The 15,977-nt window shown below is 48.2% G+C and overlaps 1 protein-coding gene across 1 annotated transcript; it reads right to left on the bottom strand.

Moving 5' to 3' along the window:
* Window positions 1-2,177: 2,177 nt before the first annotated feature.
* On the bottom strand, window positions 2,178-11,797 carry RIIAD1 (regulatory subunit of type II PKA R-subunit domain containing 1). The gene is made up of 4 exons (XM_061606539.1): window positions 11,600-11,797; window positions 7,964-8,040; window positions 4,810-4,856; window positions 2,178-2,413 (listed from the first exon to the last, which is right to left on the bottom strand). The coding sequence occupies exons 1-4, from the start codon at window positions 11,681-11,683 to the stop codon at window positions 2,340-2,342; spliced, it is 282 nt and encodes a 93-aa protein (XP_061462523.1). The 5' UTR covers window positions 11,684-11,797; the 3' UTR covers window positions 2,178-2,339.
* Between the last annotated feature and the right edge of the window lie 4,180 nt (window positions 11,798-15,977).

Raw genomic sequence — 15,977 nt, 5'->3', positions numbered from 1 at the left:
TCTGAAAGTACTGGATGTGGCACCCACCCCCTGGTTTGTTGACGTGGTGCCCTCCAGATGTTGCTGGGTGGCAACTCACATCATCACCATCTCTGCCCTGATGGATGCCGGAGTCTAGCAGCAGCTGGAGAGCCGCAGGTTCACTGTCTCTGCTGTGGAACCCCAATCTTCATAAGTAAACTGATCCTCCGTGTTTTGCCGGAGTCTTAATTCCCAACAGCATTCCTGGCCACCGGGCATGCTGGCTTCTGAAGTTACAGCAGTATCTGGAAGTCGCCACGTCAGCTCTCCCTGCTGTAGGGAGCAAGGTCTCCCGCCATGTTCCCTGGAGGTATTAATGTATCCGCCGTTTCTCTTGGGGAAAAGGACGTAGCTCAGAGGCAGCGCATCTGCTTTGTGTGCAAGTCCCAGGTTTGATCCCCAATGGCATCTCCGGGTAGGGCTGGGGAGAGACTCTGGAAACCCAGAAGAGCCCCTGCCAGTCAGTGTAGACAATACTGAGCGAGATGGACTAATGGTCCCCACTCAGTATGAGACAACTTCCTATAGCTTTTTTCCCTCTCCCTTAGAGCCTCCCCAGCTGTTATCTTCATTCGCACAACCATTCTCTGTGTGGCTTTTATTTACTTATTTTACATTTCTATCCCGACTTTCTTCCAAGGAGCCCCAAGTGGCGTATGTGGTTCTCCCCCAGCCACCGCCCATTTTATCCTCACAACAGCCCTTTGAGGTAGGTTGAAATGGAAATGGACTGCCTTCAAGTCAATCCCAACCTATGGTGATCCTAGAAATAGGGTTTTCATGGTAAGCAGTATTCAGAGGGGGTTCACCATTGCCTCTCTCTGAGGCTGAGAGGCAGTGACTGGTCCAACGTCACCCAGTGAGCTTCATGGCTGTGTGGGGATTTGAACCCTGGTCTGGAAATAGTGACTGGCCCCCATGGTCTCTCCCCCTCCCCCCCGTGAGCCTTTCATGGCTGAGAGGAGGATTTGAACACTGATCTCCTAGGGTCCTAGTCTGATATTCGTAACCAACTACGCCATGATGTTGGCTCTCTTTCTGAGTGAGCCATTAGCCAGTGGTCATTAGCCGATGACCAGTTACTGGTCTTCATCGTCCTCTTTGCTCTGTTTTTGAAATTATTCTGAGCTGCTTTGTTTCAGCAGGAAAGCTGGGCATAAATTGAACGCTTGAAAGAAAGCTGAGGGCCTGGACTCCTACTCTGCTTGAGTCTGTGGCGGCACTAATGACAGCAAGATTCACACCTTTTGCTGCTGCGTTCAAGTGTTTCTGCCTTCCTCCAATTTGGCTCCTAATTTATTTGGTTTGCAGCAGCAACAAAAACATTGCACCCTTGCTCGTCCCCGCCTGTAAACAGGGTTCCGTGACCCTCTCCTGTTTAACACCACCAGGTGGCAGCAGAGAATCACACCTCTAGATGATTTATGAGGGCATTCCCTCCACTCGCGCCCCAGGCCTTGAACCACTGGACCCCCTCAAGCAGATTCAGCCTCTCGTAGCCCACTTTGTCAAATTGCCTCCTTTTTGAAACTAAATTCCTATGTTACCTTTTGGGCTGTGGTTGCTGGTGACCCCAGATTCAACTCACGGCTGATACCAGCAGCCAACAAGATAGAACGCCTGCAGGGGCCTAAAGGTCAGTGAGAGGCCTGCCCTCACTGACCATCTCTTATATCTCTTGAGCAACCACATGATAATCAAAGCACGCACCACACAAGTAGGCTAGGGTTTCTAGAAGTTACTGTTCGATCCTACATGTGTTCACTCAGGAGTAAGTTCTAGTACTCCCAAGGAAGCGTGCACAAGATTGATAGCAAGCTTTATATAGTCTTTTTTTACAAAGGTACACCCTTCTTGGAGGTCTGTAGCTACTCTTGAAGACAGCTGTATTTTTTTTAAGAAAGCCCCTTCTCCCTGCCACGCCCTTAACCCCCAAGCAGATATTTTATCGCCACAAATAAAGGAGCCCAAATCACTCCTTGGATTGAAAGTCCAGCTTTATTGGCAGCTCCAGGTTCCTGGAGAAGAAAGGGTTAAAAGACAATGCAAAAGAATGAAAGCCACCCCACTGAAGCTCTGGGTTGTAGCCAACTCTGCTCAGAGCAGACCCAGTGGAACCAATGGATACAACTAAATCAAGTCTATGGGTTCCAGTGGGTCTGCTCTGAGAAGGAGTGAGTTGGATGTAACCCGTTGACTCCCATTTCCAAGAGGCCCCATGCAAGGTATAGGTCTATTTGTTAGTTACGGAGGGGGGGGGATCCAAAGGTGAAGAGTTGGCATCCTCCCCTGAGAAGGACTCGGGTGCAAGGTGGCTCTCAGATGGCCTCATTTAGCTTTTCCATCATCTGTTGCTGGACCTTCTTGTGGAGTTCCGGGTTGGTGAAATAGTCTGGAATGAGAGGGTGGAGGAAGAGATTAGGCGAAGGCGGTGGTGGCTGGCGCCCATTGGGGCTGGCAGGGTGGAAAGCAGAGAGCCCCAAAGTAGGTGTAGCCAGAGCCAATGACAGGCGGAGCTACAGCCAATGAACAGGCAGAACGAGCAGATTCTCGTTTTGTCCCCATCCTCCTCCTGGCTGAGTTCTACAAGGGCAACATTGATGCTAACGAGGAGGAAACTGGCAGCCACCCCCTAGACTGGTTGCAAGTAAGAAGGCAGGCAGGTGGGGGTGGCTCAGGGCAGGCTCAAGGCTGGTGGGGCAGTGCCTCCACTGGGCAAGGACCCGTAGCATGGAAGTTGAGCACGTGCTTTGCATGCATGCAGAGAGGACGGAGAAACGGCCCAATCCACCCTGCTCAAACCAGAGGGCAAGCTCTCCTTCGAAACGCACACTTCTCCAAGTTTTGCAGTGTGGTTCGCCAGCCAAAGAACACGTTCTGAAAAGTGTGCATGGGAGTGAAAAGTGCATGCAGAGATGCGGAAAATAAATGGATTCTGTTCAAGGGACGTCATATGAAAAAATGTCCCAGAAACCTCAGAGAAGTGCTGCCTGGTTGGAATACACCAAAGTGGGGAAACGTTTTCAGCCTGAGGGCCACATTCCCTTCTAAGCAACCTTTCAGGGGCTGCATGCCAGCAGTGGGCAGGGCCAGAGGTAAAAGGCCGGCAGAGCAACAAATGCAATTGTTGCCTGTTGTCCAGTAGGTTTGTTTCTACACACTCTTGCACGCCCCTCTCTGTCCTTCACCCAGGTAAGAAAGCATCATTGTCAGAGTTCAGGGACACGTTCTGGCCAGGCAAAAGCACTCGAGGAGGGTGTGCGGTCTGGGCCGGACAGAGAGGGCTGGAGGGCCGCATTTAGGCCTGAGCTTAGGGCACGTTCAGGCGAGACAAAGATGCTCAGAAGTGCTGTGAAGTGAGGCCAGTGAGGGTGTGGCTTCAGGAGAATCCCGAGGGCCACATGGAGCGGCTTGGAGGGCCGCATTTGAGTTTCCCAACACTTGGAATACATGATCCTGGGCTGGTTGGGGACAGCGACCTGCGTGCCTCTTAATGTTAAGTTCTTTGCTTTAAAGGCCCAGTGCAGCAAGAAAGAAAGGACAGTGAGGACTTGGCATCCCGTTCTCCCTCCCCCCACCTTTTGATTGAATGGTCCCTTCTGTACGGTACATTCTCTTTGTCACAGATCTGACAGCAAAGAGTACTAGGCACACCGGCCACTCCTAAGCTCCACTCCCGTTGCCAGAACATCAACCCCCGGTTGGAATGGCTTCAGTTTGTTTGTTCCTTGCTCAAGGAGCGTCTTTCACTCCATCTTTCATTTCTAACTGGCTGGTGGGGGGGGGGGTTACTTGAGCTCAGCTGCCTGTTGCGCTTTGCAAGTCCCCCCCCTTTTTTTTAATTCAAATTCCAGACACATTTCGGATTGGCAAGTTTATTATACTGCATTATTTATTTATTTATTAGGCTTGTTTGACGCTTGTTAGCTGAAGGTCTCCCAAAAAACTTACAACGTTGTTCAAAGCACAAATAAATATGCCATTAAGAACAAAACAGTAAAACAGCAACAACAGCCCCACCTCACCCCATGCAGCCAGGAAGCGTTGGCAGTGCCCTCATAACGAACAGTCTCATCCTAGGAAAGGCACTCCTGGGGAAATCTGCGGCCCACCAGATGTTATTGGACTACAATTCCCATCATTCCCTGATTGGGGTTGATGGGAGCTAGAGTCCAACAACACCTGTTGGAGGGCCACAGATTAGCCACTGCTCTTCCAGAGACACTTGGGAGAGACCTGAACCCTGAAGGGGGACTGCGCTAGCAGTAAACTCATAAAGGAATGTTAGCTGGGCATCCTTCAAAGGGAAAAGAATAAGGACAGCAATTTAGTTGGGATGGGAAGTAGGACACAGGGCCTAGTCTTGGTATGTGGCAACAGGTCAAGCGCACACACCCTTCCTTCCTCCCCAAAACTGATGTGTGAACATTTTGCCGCAGGGAGCTTTAATCCCTGCGCATTTGGAATGTCAGTGGACATTCCGTGACACCCAGTACCGTTGCATCTAAGCAGAGGCAGAAGCTGGTCCCACCAGCTGAGAAGGTCACGTCTAGATTCTGGATCTTTGACCTTTTGGCGTGGGTGCTGCCCGTGCTAGGTCCATGCCGTGAGATGCTGTTGGACTCCGACTCCTGTCTGACCCTGGCTAGCATGGCCAATAGTCAGGGAGGATGGAAGCCACCAACATCTGGAGGTCCGCAGGTTCCGCATCCCTGGACTATGCTGTGGTACCCGTTATGTGGGGGGGGGAATATCTCCCAATCTACAAGGTCAGTAAAAGAAACTTACCAGCAGCAAACTCCCGTATGTTATCTGGTCTTTCCATCAAGACTTCCCTGAAAGTAATTGGGGGGGGGGGAGGGAAGGTGGACATAAAAAGACTTTAAAAAGAGTTTCTTAAGCACTTGGTTTTTTCTTCCTCGCTGTTGCTTTTCTAAGTCATCAGAGGTGTGCAAAAGAAATGGGTAAAAATTACTCCTTCCTTATTGGGAATCAATAAGCCAATTAGCAACCAAGGAGAAGCATTTAATTTACCTCTGCATCCAACTTTGGCGACGGTGGAGGGGGGGAATCGCATTTTATATTTAAGAAACAACAACCAAGAACGTACAACCTTTGCGGAGCCGAGGAAATATTTATAACAATTAAAAAGACCTCTTTGGAATTACACGGCTCCCTCATCGGGAATCGATAAAGCAATTAGCAAGGTGGCTGAGAAGCCCTCCTCCCAAGCTGGGTGGAAGAAATTGGCCAAAAAAAGTTCGGAAGGCTGAACTGTAGCCACACACACAAAAATACCCCAGGCACCTGCTAAATTAAAGGAACTATTCCAGCGGAGGGTAGCTGGAGCCCACTCTCTGCTCACCTATGCCTAAAAATGGTGTTAAAGCAAAATCACACAATACGAACTACTATGGTGGGAATATAGACTGAAACACTAAACATTAAAAAAAAAAAAAACTTCTCTTCATCTGGAAAGGTAGCACCTCCAGGAAAAAGTTGGCCAAGGATGTTAATCCCTGCCGTGTTCATTTTCTGCATGCAAGGAGGATTATTATTATTTAAGAAGAGCATTCAGAATGCTTTTTCAGTCCAGGGAGGGCTTTGCTGTGTGCTTTTGACGAACTGATAACTCGGCTCTGTGACATCACAGGCGCCTTTCCAGCCCTGTTGGACCTTGGTGGTACCTTTTCTAGTTGAGCTTCTGTTGTGGTGGTTTTGAACAACCCTCAAGCCTTCTGAAGAGATCTGACCCTCTTGACTTTGCCTTTAAACTTTTTACCAAACTTTGGGGGAAGTTTCTTCTTTGCAACACCCCCTGCACCTTGTAAATTAAAGGAATTAATCGGCCCTGCGCTCTGTCCCCCTATGGACACCTATGACCATAATGATCCTCTCGCCCATGACCAGGATACCCCCGGCACAAGAAGATAACTATTCATCCCCCAAGGAATGGGTCCCTTCTGATCATTTCCATCTTCAGAGTGCCGCTCCTTTCCCAAGACACTCCTTTTCTATGTGGGATGCAGCGATCGCATACCGAAAGGCTCGTCTGCTGGCCTCTCTCTCAGCTTCTCCATGTCAGCCACCTTGGTCTCAAGGAAACAGACTTGTGTTCCTCTGAGGGCCGGGAGCTCATTGCACCAAGCACAAACACCCACAATTTCTGTCTGGCAGGCAGATGGCCAAACGTGTTGACATTCTGTGCAAGGCAGGTGCTGGATCGCTTCAGCCTGATTCAGTAAGGCTCTTCTTATGTACTGAAGAAGCCTCTTTATTGACATCTCTGTCCCTGTAAAGTCTGCCAGCCACATTCTGGAAGGGGAGGGTGGACCCAGAGGAACCTCCCTCTATTTAAATGCAATAAAGGCACCTGTTGGCTGGTTTACCTCTTTCCTTCCACCTGCATGCAAATTTCCATGGGTTTTAGAAGAAGAAGCATCTTGCAACCTGCTGACAGCTTCAGCAGAATTTACCCTAGCAGGCCTCCCAATCCTCTTGGCTTTCCTGGATCATCTCATTCTTAAAGGTGAGTTAAGCCTGCTGTCAGGAATGCTGGGAGTTTGGAGGGCTGCAGGTTCCCCGCCCTTGTTGAAGGGGAACAAGGGTTGGAGGAACCTGCGGAGGTTGGCCGTGTTGGCAGTTGGGATTGTTGGGAGTTGTAGTTTACCACTGGAACATTAAGAAGAGCCTTGCAACTGGATCAGGCCAAAGGGGTCTCATCTATTTATTATTATTTACTTTGTATCCCGCCCTTCCTCCCAGCAGGAGCCCAGGGCAGCAAACAAAGCGCTAAAACACTTTAAAACATCATAAAAACAGATCTTAAAATACATTAAAACAAAACAGCGTTAAAAACATTTTTTCAGAAAACAACTTTAAAAAGGGGGTTAAAAACATTATTAGAAAACATATTAAGCAATTCTAACACAGACGCAGACTTGGATAGGTCTCAACCAAAAGGCTTGTTGAAAGAGGAGTCTTCAAAAGGCGCCGAAAAGATGGCAGAGATGGCGCCTGCCTAATATTCAAAGGAAGGAAATTCCACAGAGTAGGTGCCATCATGCTAAAGGTCCATTTCCTGTATTGTACAGAACAAACCTCCTAATAAGATGGTATCTGCAGGAGGCCCTTGCCTGCAGAGCGCAGTGATCGACTGGGTATATAAGGGATAAGACGGTCTTTCAGGTATGCTGGTCCCAAGCTGTATAGGGCTTTGTACGCCAAAACCAGCACCTTGAACTTGGCCCGGTAGCAAATGGGCATCTAATCCCGCATCCTGTTCTCAAAGTGGCCGAATGCCCCTAGGAATCTAGATAGACTGCCTCTGGACCTGGAGGTTCCATAATAAGCTAAGAGAGCCTTGCAGCTGGATGAGGACAAAAGGGGGCCCTTGTCCCATCTAGTCCAGCACTCTGTTCTTGCAGCAGCCAGCCAGATGTCCCAATGGGAAGCCCACAAGCAGGACCTGAATGCAACAGCACCTCTCCCCATCCGTAGAGACACAGGGTCTCTGCTGTGGATCCTGGCTTTATGACTTTAGGATTAAGGAATTAAAGGGACTGGGTTGTAGCCAATGCTAATGCCGCTTAGAGCAGTAGACTCATTGAAGTTAATACACATTACTCCCTTTGATCCATTAATTTCAATGGGTCTGAGTAGAACAAACAGTTGGATATAATCTTTCTTTAAAAAAAACAACAGTTAAAACTAACATGAATAGAACCTGTGACCTTCCAAATGGTATTGGCCTCCCAGCTGCTATGATCCTTGACCATCAGCAGCCAAAAGCATCTGAAAAGACTCCAGCAGGAAGGCACCGCTGGCCTGGCAAGCTTTTCTGAAACTGCGTTGGAGTTAGCTGAACAGCAGTAAAGCCTGCTGCCCTGCCTCAGGAAAGCTAGTCCTCAAAATCCGATTTCCCTGCCCACCCGGAGCTTACCTGAGAAATCCAGACAGCAGCAGTTCTACTTCCTTGTGGGCTCGAAGGTATTTCTCATTGGCAAGCCTGGTGTTTATCTGGGAACGAAAGGTCCACGGAGAGGCTAAGATGTGAGCTTTCAAACACCAATATGCATATTTATTTGTTAACAATTATATGCCGCTTTTCCTCCAAGGAGCTTAAGGGGGCCATACCCGGTACGCCTTCCTCTCCATTTTATCCTCGCAACAACCCTGTGAGGTAGGTTAGGCTGAAAGACTGTAGCACCTCCATCCTCAGCCAAAACAGTTCCCGGAGTGGTTTACAGACAATCAATTAAAGCAAGACAATCCCTGCCCACAGGCTTACAGTCTAAAAAGCACACTGTGATGTCCCTGTATATAGATATTACTGTAAATATGGTAAGTGCAGGTTTATTAAAGTATATATGGTAAGTGGACTGAGTGAGAGGGGGGAGTACATGGGCTAGAATGCTGGAGAATGTTGTATGATGGTTGGCTGAGCGTTTGAGTGGCTGAAGGTATAAATGAGAGGATGACAGTTGAGAGAGGTTGTTTTGGGTTGTGAGGAGTTGAGAGAGTTGTGGGTTGGATTGCATTAGGCTGGTATTGAGGCAGATTATATATGACTAGAAACAAAGAGTAACGCAATATATGAAACCATATGCTTGTTAAATATACCTTAAGTAATCTTGTTATTTCTTGGAATTTATAAATAAATATTTTCTTGGTTTACCAAAAGCCTGATCCTTGGCTGAGGCTTTCACAGACCAGAAGGGTGGGCAGGATATTTACCAAGGTGGAAAAACAGTATCAAATGGTGGCAGTGGTGAAGAGATAGCGTAACATCATCAAGTATCCTGAGCAACCCAGGGCTGTATGCTTTATAGACACAAAGATGCAGGGGGGTTGTGGCCTGCAAGTGCACCCAGACACAAAGTAACAATAAGCCAGAAGGAGACTAAGGCAAAGTCTCAAGGCAATATTGTGAAATAGGGAGTGGCTGGTGGTGCTGCCTAGCAGTGGGATCTTGCAAGATCTGTGCTAGAGATCTGTGAGAGAACAAATAAAAACCAGGATCCTGACTGGTGGTGACCAGAGCTGGGGCACACAAGGTGGGACCTGACAGGTGGTGGCAGCAGGAGGGATCCTGACACACACGCAAGGGAAAAAGATCAGGAAGACAGCAAGCTGAGGCACCGATTATTATTAAGAGTAGTTCTTATAATGACTAACTGGCATAGAAACCAGGTGTGTGTGTGTGTGTGTGTGTGTGTGTGTGTGTGTGTGTGTGTGTGTGTGTGTGTGTGTGTGTGTGTGTGTGTGTGTGTGTGTGTGTGTGTGTGTGTGTGTGTGTGTGTGTGTGTGTGTGTGAGAGAGAGAGAGAGAGAGAGAGAGAGAGAGAGAGAGAGAGAGAGAGAGAGAGAGAGAGAGAGAGAGAGAGAGAGAGAGAGAGAGAGAGAGAGAACAGGGATTTGTTTGAGAAGGACCAGAAAAACAAGGGGAAGGAAGAGCATGAAGTCCCCCTCCTTGATAATATAGACACCCCCAGCTTGCAGAGAGTCCCATCAAAATGTACAGCCAGGATCCCTGTGACACCTTTAAAGACTAGCAGATTTATTGCGGCATAAACTTTTGTGGACTCGATGCGTCGGATGTGCTGGGCTCCAGCCCATGAAAGCGTCTGCCACGATAAATCTGTTTGTCTTGAAGGTGCCACAACGCTCTCTTCTCTGCGTGTGAGGGCTGTAGCAAGTCTTAATTCCAGGCCTACCTCCTCTGGAATACGTCAGCATTAAAACTACAGCTTCGGTTAGCTTTTAGGGTTCACATTGATTACCTGCCTTTTACATATATCATTTATTTATTAGATTTATATCCTGCCCTTCCTCCCAGTTGGAGCCCAGGGTAGCAAACAAAAGCACTAAAAACATTCTAAAAGATCATAAACACAGACTTTGTATAGTGAAAACGGTAGTAGAAATTGCCAGTGTTGCGTGATTTGTCCTATGCCCAGAAGGGAAATTGATCCAGCGAATATGATCAGTATTCTCTGCTGTTGTTGCGTTCATAATTAAGAACAGCCCTACTGGATCAGGCCCATGGCCCATCTCATCCCAGCATCCTGTTCTCACAGCGGCTAACCAGATCCCTGTGGAAAGCCCACAAGTAGGTGATAGGTGCAAGAGCAACTCCCCTCCTGCAGTTTCCAGCAACTAAATGTAAATGTACTGCCTTGAAGTCGATTCCGACGTATGGCGACCCTATGAATAGGGTTTTCATGAGGCTGAGAGGCAGTGACTGGGTCAAGGCCACCCAGTGAGCTTCATGGCTATGTGGGGATTCAAACCCTGGTCTCCCAGGCCGTAGTCCAACACCTTAACCAGTACACCACACTGTCTCTTTCCAGCACCTGGTATTAAGCATATTGCCTCCAGCTGCGGAGACGGAGCGTAGCTATCATGGCTAGTAGCCATTGCTAGCCTTCCCCTCCATGAATTTGTCTAATCCTCTTCAGATCGATTACGTTTTTTCCCCTCCATTTTCATTGCATTGGTGGAAGATGAGCTGCAGCGGAACTGAAACAGCGCTTTATGCAATGAATACAGGAAGGGATGGAAAGCAACGCCCTCTTCCCTCCATAGTCTCGGGGCGACTTACCATCCTATCCTAAACACAGGGGAAATATCAAAACAGAGCTAAAAAGAATTGTTTTTTTTAAAAAAAACCCAAAATGAGAGGCCAGACTCAAGCTGGTACCAATTTAAAAATTCATTCTGAAGGAAATAATAATGTTTTGTTTTGTTTTTTAAGTGTTATGATAAGCAACTTCTTCAGGGAGCTGTGTATGCGATATCCCTTTTACGTGCTTAAAAAAAAAAGCACCATTGTTGTGATCCCATGTTTAGATCTTTCAGCATTTTAAAATATCTATAAACTATTCATATAAAATATGAGTCTGTATAGAACCTAAAAAACAGAGCTTTTTTTTTTTTTTTAAGTCAAATATATCGGTAAAAACTGGTTGGCAAAGAATCTCAGATTTCAAAGGCCTGTCTGAATAATATTGCCATTACCCATTGCTTAGTCTTCTAAATTTGATGTTTCTGTATGTGTCTTTCAATATTTATTTTCTTGTCTTTCTTTCTCACCTAATCTTAAATTAAATCAAATTGATCTATGCAGAGAACAGAAAATAGCAGCCTTTTCTTCCCCTCTCTTTCTCCTTCCACAGCCCCCAAATCATATTAAATCCTTGCAGGGGAGTGAACCAAACTCCCAGCATACCTTGGGAAGGGGAGGCCTATGAATCCTTACACGGGGGTGAACCAAACTCCCAGCACACTTTGGGAAGGAGAAGCCTATAAATCCTCGCAGGGGGTGAATTAAACTCCCAGCATGCCTTGGGAAGGAGAAGCCTATAAATCCTTGCAGGGGGATGAACCAAACTCCCAGCATGCCTTAGGTAGGGGAATCCTATATAAATCCTCACAGGGTGGTGAACCAAACTCCCAGCATGCCTTGGAACGGTGAAGCGCTTAGCAAAGAAGAGAAACAATGGCAAGATGCGATGCTTTAGAGGTGTGTCTGTTGGGGGGTCTTTCTAACAGACCCCCCCCTCCTCTCCCCTACCCACCTTGAATTGCATGAGCTTCGTCTGCTGCTCTGCATGCAGGGAGCCCACATCCAGCTTCTCCAGGCCTGACCCCGCGTCAACCATCTTTGCCGGGCTCCTTCTCAAGGCAGGCAGGCAGGCAAGCCAGGCTGCTGTGTTAGCGTTGCCATGGGGACGGTTGCTACCAGCTGGTTCCTCGGCCTTGATGCCTGCCAAGCAGAACCAAGCCCGGGGAGCCGGCTGGGCGCTGCCATTTCCACACACACATACTTGTGCCTAGCCCCCAGGTGAGCTTTCCTTTCCCTGCGAGTGGGAGAGGACTCTGTGCATGTGTATGTGTGTTGTTTTTAAAAAGACAGTGGCACACAACCCTCCTTAAATGCACACGCCTTAGCCCTCTCTCACTCTCTCTTCAGGGCTGACGCATTGCAAAGTTGCCCCCATCGCAGGCCTCTGTGTGTGTGCCAAAGCAGACCTCTGCCCTTATCGGCCCCCTTTGCTCGTGTGGCTGTTGTTATTAGTCCGGTGGTGGTGGTCGTTGCTGGTGGGGTGGGGTGGGGGTAAAAAAATGAAGTGCCGGTACTCATACCTTGATAAAAGTGCTGTGGGTACTAGCACAAAAGGGTTGCCATGGGCAGCCAAAAAAGAAGTGTCAGTACTCTGTACAGCTGCCATCACAAAAAAGCCGTTGTTGTTGTTGTTAATTAGCTAGTGTTATTTTTATTAAGAGCCCCTTTGCTCATGTGGTATTACTAGTATTATTACTATCAGTAGTAGTATTTTTGCCCCTTTTGGCCCCCTTCATTAGTGTATATTATTATTATTGCATGAAGTATTAGTTCCTCTCTATTCAGTACTGGTTAGGCCTCATCTGGAGTACTGCGTCCAGTTCTGGTCTCCACACTTCGAGAAGGATGCAGACAAACTGCATGAGGCTGAGAGGCAGTGACTGGGTCAAGGCCACCCAGTGAGCTTCATGGCTATGTGGGGATTCAAACCCTGGTCTCCCAGGCTGTAGTCCAACACCTTAACCAGTACACCACACTGTCTCTTTCCAGCACCTGGTATTAAGCATATTGCTAAGGGTTCAGAGGAGGGCAACAAGGATGATCAGGGGACTAGAAACAAAGCCCTATGAGGAGAGGCCTTGAAAGGTTGTCACACAGAGGAGGGCCAGGATCTCTTCTCAATTGTCCCAGAGTGCAGACACGGAATAATGGGCACAAGTTGCAGGAAGCCAGATTTCGGCTGAATACCAGGAAAAACTTCCTAACTGTTAGAGCAGTACGACAATGGAACCAACAACCTAGGGAGGTGGTGGGCTCTCTGACACTGGAGGCATTCAAGAGGCAGCTGGACCGCCCCTCGTGGCTCATTATGAGCTGCAAAGAGAGACTGAGCGGAGGGATCGAGGCAATAGTAAATGCATCCTTGGAAGAGGGTGCAATGCCATTGGCCTTCAAGGAGGCAGTCATAAAGCCCATCTTGAAAAAGTCCTCCTTGGATCCCCAAGAGTTGAATAACTTCCGCCCAGTCTCTAATTTACCATTCCTGGGCAAGGTGATTGAGCGAGTGGTGGCCAAACAGTTACAGACACACTTGGATGAAGCAGATTATTTAGATCCATTCCAATCGGGCTTCAGGACTGGACATGGAACTGAAACATACTTGGTCGCCCTGGTGGATGATATGAGGAGGGCGCTGGATAGGGGAGAATCCACCTTCCTCGTCCTCCTGGATCTCTCAGCGGCTTTCGATACCGTTGACCACAGTATCCTTTTAGATTGCCTAGAGGGATTAGGAATAGGGGGCACTGTTTTACGGTGGTTCCGTTCCTATCTCTCAGACAGGCACCAACAGGTGGCATTAGGGGATGAGGTTTCAGACCCTTGGCCTCTGAATTGTGGAGTACCACAGGGTTCTATCCTCTCCCCCATGCTATTCAACATCTATGTAAAGCCGCTGGGGGCCATCATCAGGAGATTCGGGCTGCGGTGTCACCAATATGCGGATGACACTCAGCTCTATCTCTCATTTAAGTCCTCACCAGAGTTGGCTGTGGACACCATTTCCAAGTGCCTGGAATCCGTAAGTGGATGGATGGGAAGGAATAGGCTGAAGCTAAATCCCAACAAGACCGAGGTGTTGCTTGTGGGAGACAGGGGCAGGCTGGGGGACATAGACCTGGTGTTCAATGGGGTAAAATTGCCTCTAAAAGACCAGGTCCGCAGCCTCGGGGTCATTCTTGACTCCCAGCTGTCCATGGAGGCTCAGATCTCGGCAGTGAGCCGGGCAGCTTGGTATCAATTACATCTGATAAGGAGACTGCAACCCTACCTTCCTGCCCATCTGCTCCCACGGGTGATACATGCCATGGTCTCCTCTCGCTTAGACTACTGTAATGCGCTCTACGTGGGGTTACCCTTGAAAACGGTCCGGAAATTACAACTGAGACAGAATGCGACAGCACGCTTGATTAGGAACAGCCATCGCCGTGATCATATCACTCCGGTGTTAGTAGATCTACACTGGCTACCAGTTGTTTACCGGGCCCAATTCAAGGTGTTGGTATTGACCTTCAAAGCCCTATACGGTTTCGGCCCAGTTTATCTGAAGGAGCGCCTCCAGCATCACCAATTATGCCGCCTGACAAGATCAGCCACGCAAGACCTTCTCTCGGTCCCACCAGTTAAGATAGCGAGGCTGGTGCGGACCAGAGAGCGGGCATTTTCGATTGTGGCCCCCACCCTCTGGAATTCCCTTCCTTTTGACCTTCGCCATGCCCCTTCCCCGATAGGTTTCCGCCGGGCCTTGAAGACCTGGCTGTTCAGGCAGGCCTATGGGATCTCTGGGGTGGGTTGCTTTTAATATTGGTATATTAATTATTGTTGGTGGTTTTCATTGGTTTTTATTGTATTTTATCATGTACATGTACGTCGCCTAGAGTGGCCGTTAATTCGGCCAGATAGGCGACTCACAAATAAAATTTTATTATTTTTTTATTATTATTATCTGTCAGGAATGCTTTGGTTTGGGTTCCTGCATTGAGCAGGGGGTTGGACTTGATGGCCTTATAGGCCCCTTCCAACTCTACTGTTCTGTGATTATGATTATTATGATTATTATTGATTTGTGGCTGCAAAAAAAGCAAATGCTATTTCAGGCTGCATTAACAGAACTATAGTTTCCAAAACACGTGACGTACTAGTTCACTTCTATTCAGCACTGGTTATTCTGGACACCCCACTTCAAGAAGGATGCAGACAAACTGGAACGGGTTCAGAGGAGGGCAACAAAGATGATCAGGTGACTGGAAACAAAGCCCCATGAGGAGAGACTGAAAGAACTGGGCATGTTTAGCCTGGAGAAGAGAAGACTGAGGGGAGATACGATAGCACTCTTCAAGTCCTTGAAAGGACTGCCCTTCCCTAAATTTGTAGTAGGGACAAGTTTGTTTGTTTTCCGGTGGAATCTAAAACTAGCGTAAGAGCTAAGCTCAGAAGCTCACTGTCATGACCAAAATAGTTCAGTTTCATGTAGAATAAGGACACAGGGACAGACCACTAGGGAAAGGGGACTGCAGTTGTAGGCAAAATCAAGCTTTTGAGTCTGGTATTCCTGGGGATCTCTCAGAAAAGGGTGAGACAATTAAACGTCATTTGTTAGCACACTCCCTGGATGGAGGTCACTGCCTTTCCCTTTGCCTGGCCTGGGCCTCATATCATCTCCACCAGTGAGGTGGGGCGGGTGGAGATTGGTTGGCACTGCACACCTCCCCTTAGAAAATGCCCCACCTAGAAATGTGGCTGCCTGTTGGATTGCACTGTAACTGTTTGAAACTTGGATTGCTGTGGTCTGTTGGCTTGGAAATATTTGAGGAGGTTTGACGGGTGGGTGTTTTTAATATCCTGTGGAGAGCCAAATACATTTAGCAGAGTTGATACCATCTTCTTGGCACGGCTGCTGGGCCTTTAATACAGGCAGGAGTTCAGCAGGGGAGCTTTTCCATCGCACGTAGAGGCACGGTAGGGAAATGTCATAGGAAGCTGCCTTATACTGAGTCAGACCCATTGGTTCATTTAGTTCAGTGTTGCCTACACTGACTGGCAGAGTCTTTCCAGGGTTTCCGGCAGGGGATATTCCCAGCCCTATTTGGAGATGCCATTTGGCTCAGGGACCTTCTGCATACAGAGCAGATGCTCTACCACTGAGCTACAGCCCTTCCCCCAAACTGCACCTGTTGGATTTCTGCCTAACATATGGCTATGAAAGGCACATGAGCCCTGCTGGGGTGGGAAGATGATAGCAATGCTAGCAGTTAGTGTTCTGACCTGTGAGTTTGTCTCAAGCCTTCTCTGCTTTGGGGCCTTGGCACCCTCCCAGTCCAATCTGAAGTCCT

This window comes from Rhineura floridana, chromosome 22 (genome assembly GCF_030035675.1).
Source record: "Rhineura floridana isolate rRhiFlo1 chromosome 22, rRhiFlo1.hap2, whole genome shotgun sequence".
NCBI lineage: Eukaryota > Metazoa > Chordata > Lepidosauria > Squamata > Rhineuridae > Rhineura > Rhineura floridana.
Note: the sequence above shows the minus strand (reverse complement) of the source record. Positions and strands in the feature narration are given on the sequence as shown.

What these genes read in the sequence shown, in the direction of transcription:
- RIIAD1 (XM_061606539.1), bottom strand. Translation starts at nt 11,683, where the DNA reads ATGGTTGACGCGGGGTCAGGCCTGGAGAAGCTGGATGTGGGCTCCCTG. An exon ending in CGAAGCTCATGCAATTCAAG is followed by an intron (nt 8,041 to 11,599) that starts GTGGGTAGGGGA and finishes TTTCGTTCCCAG; the next exon opens with ATAAACACCAGGCTTGCCAA. An exon ending in CATACGGGAGTTTGCTGCTG is followed by an intron (nt 2,414 to 4,809) that starts GTAAGTTTCTTT and finishes CTCTCATTCCAG; the next exon opens with ACTATTTCACCAACCCGGAA.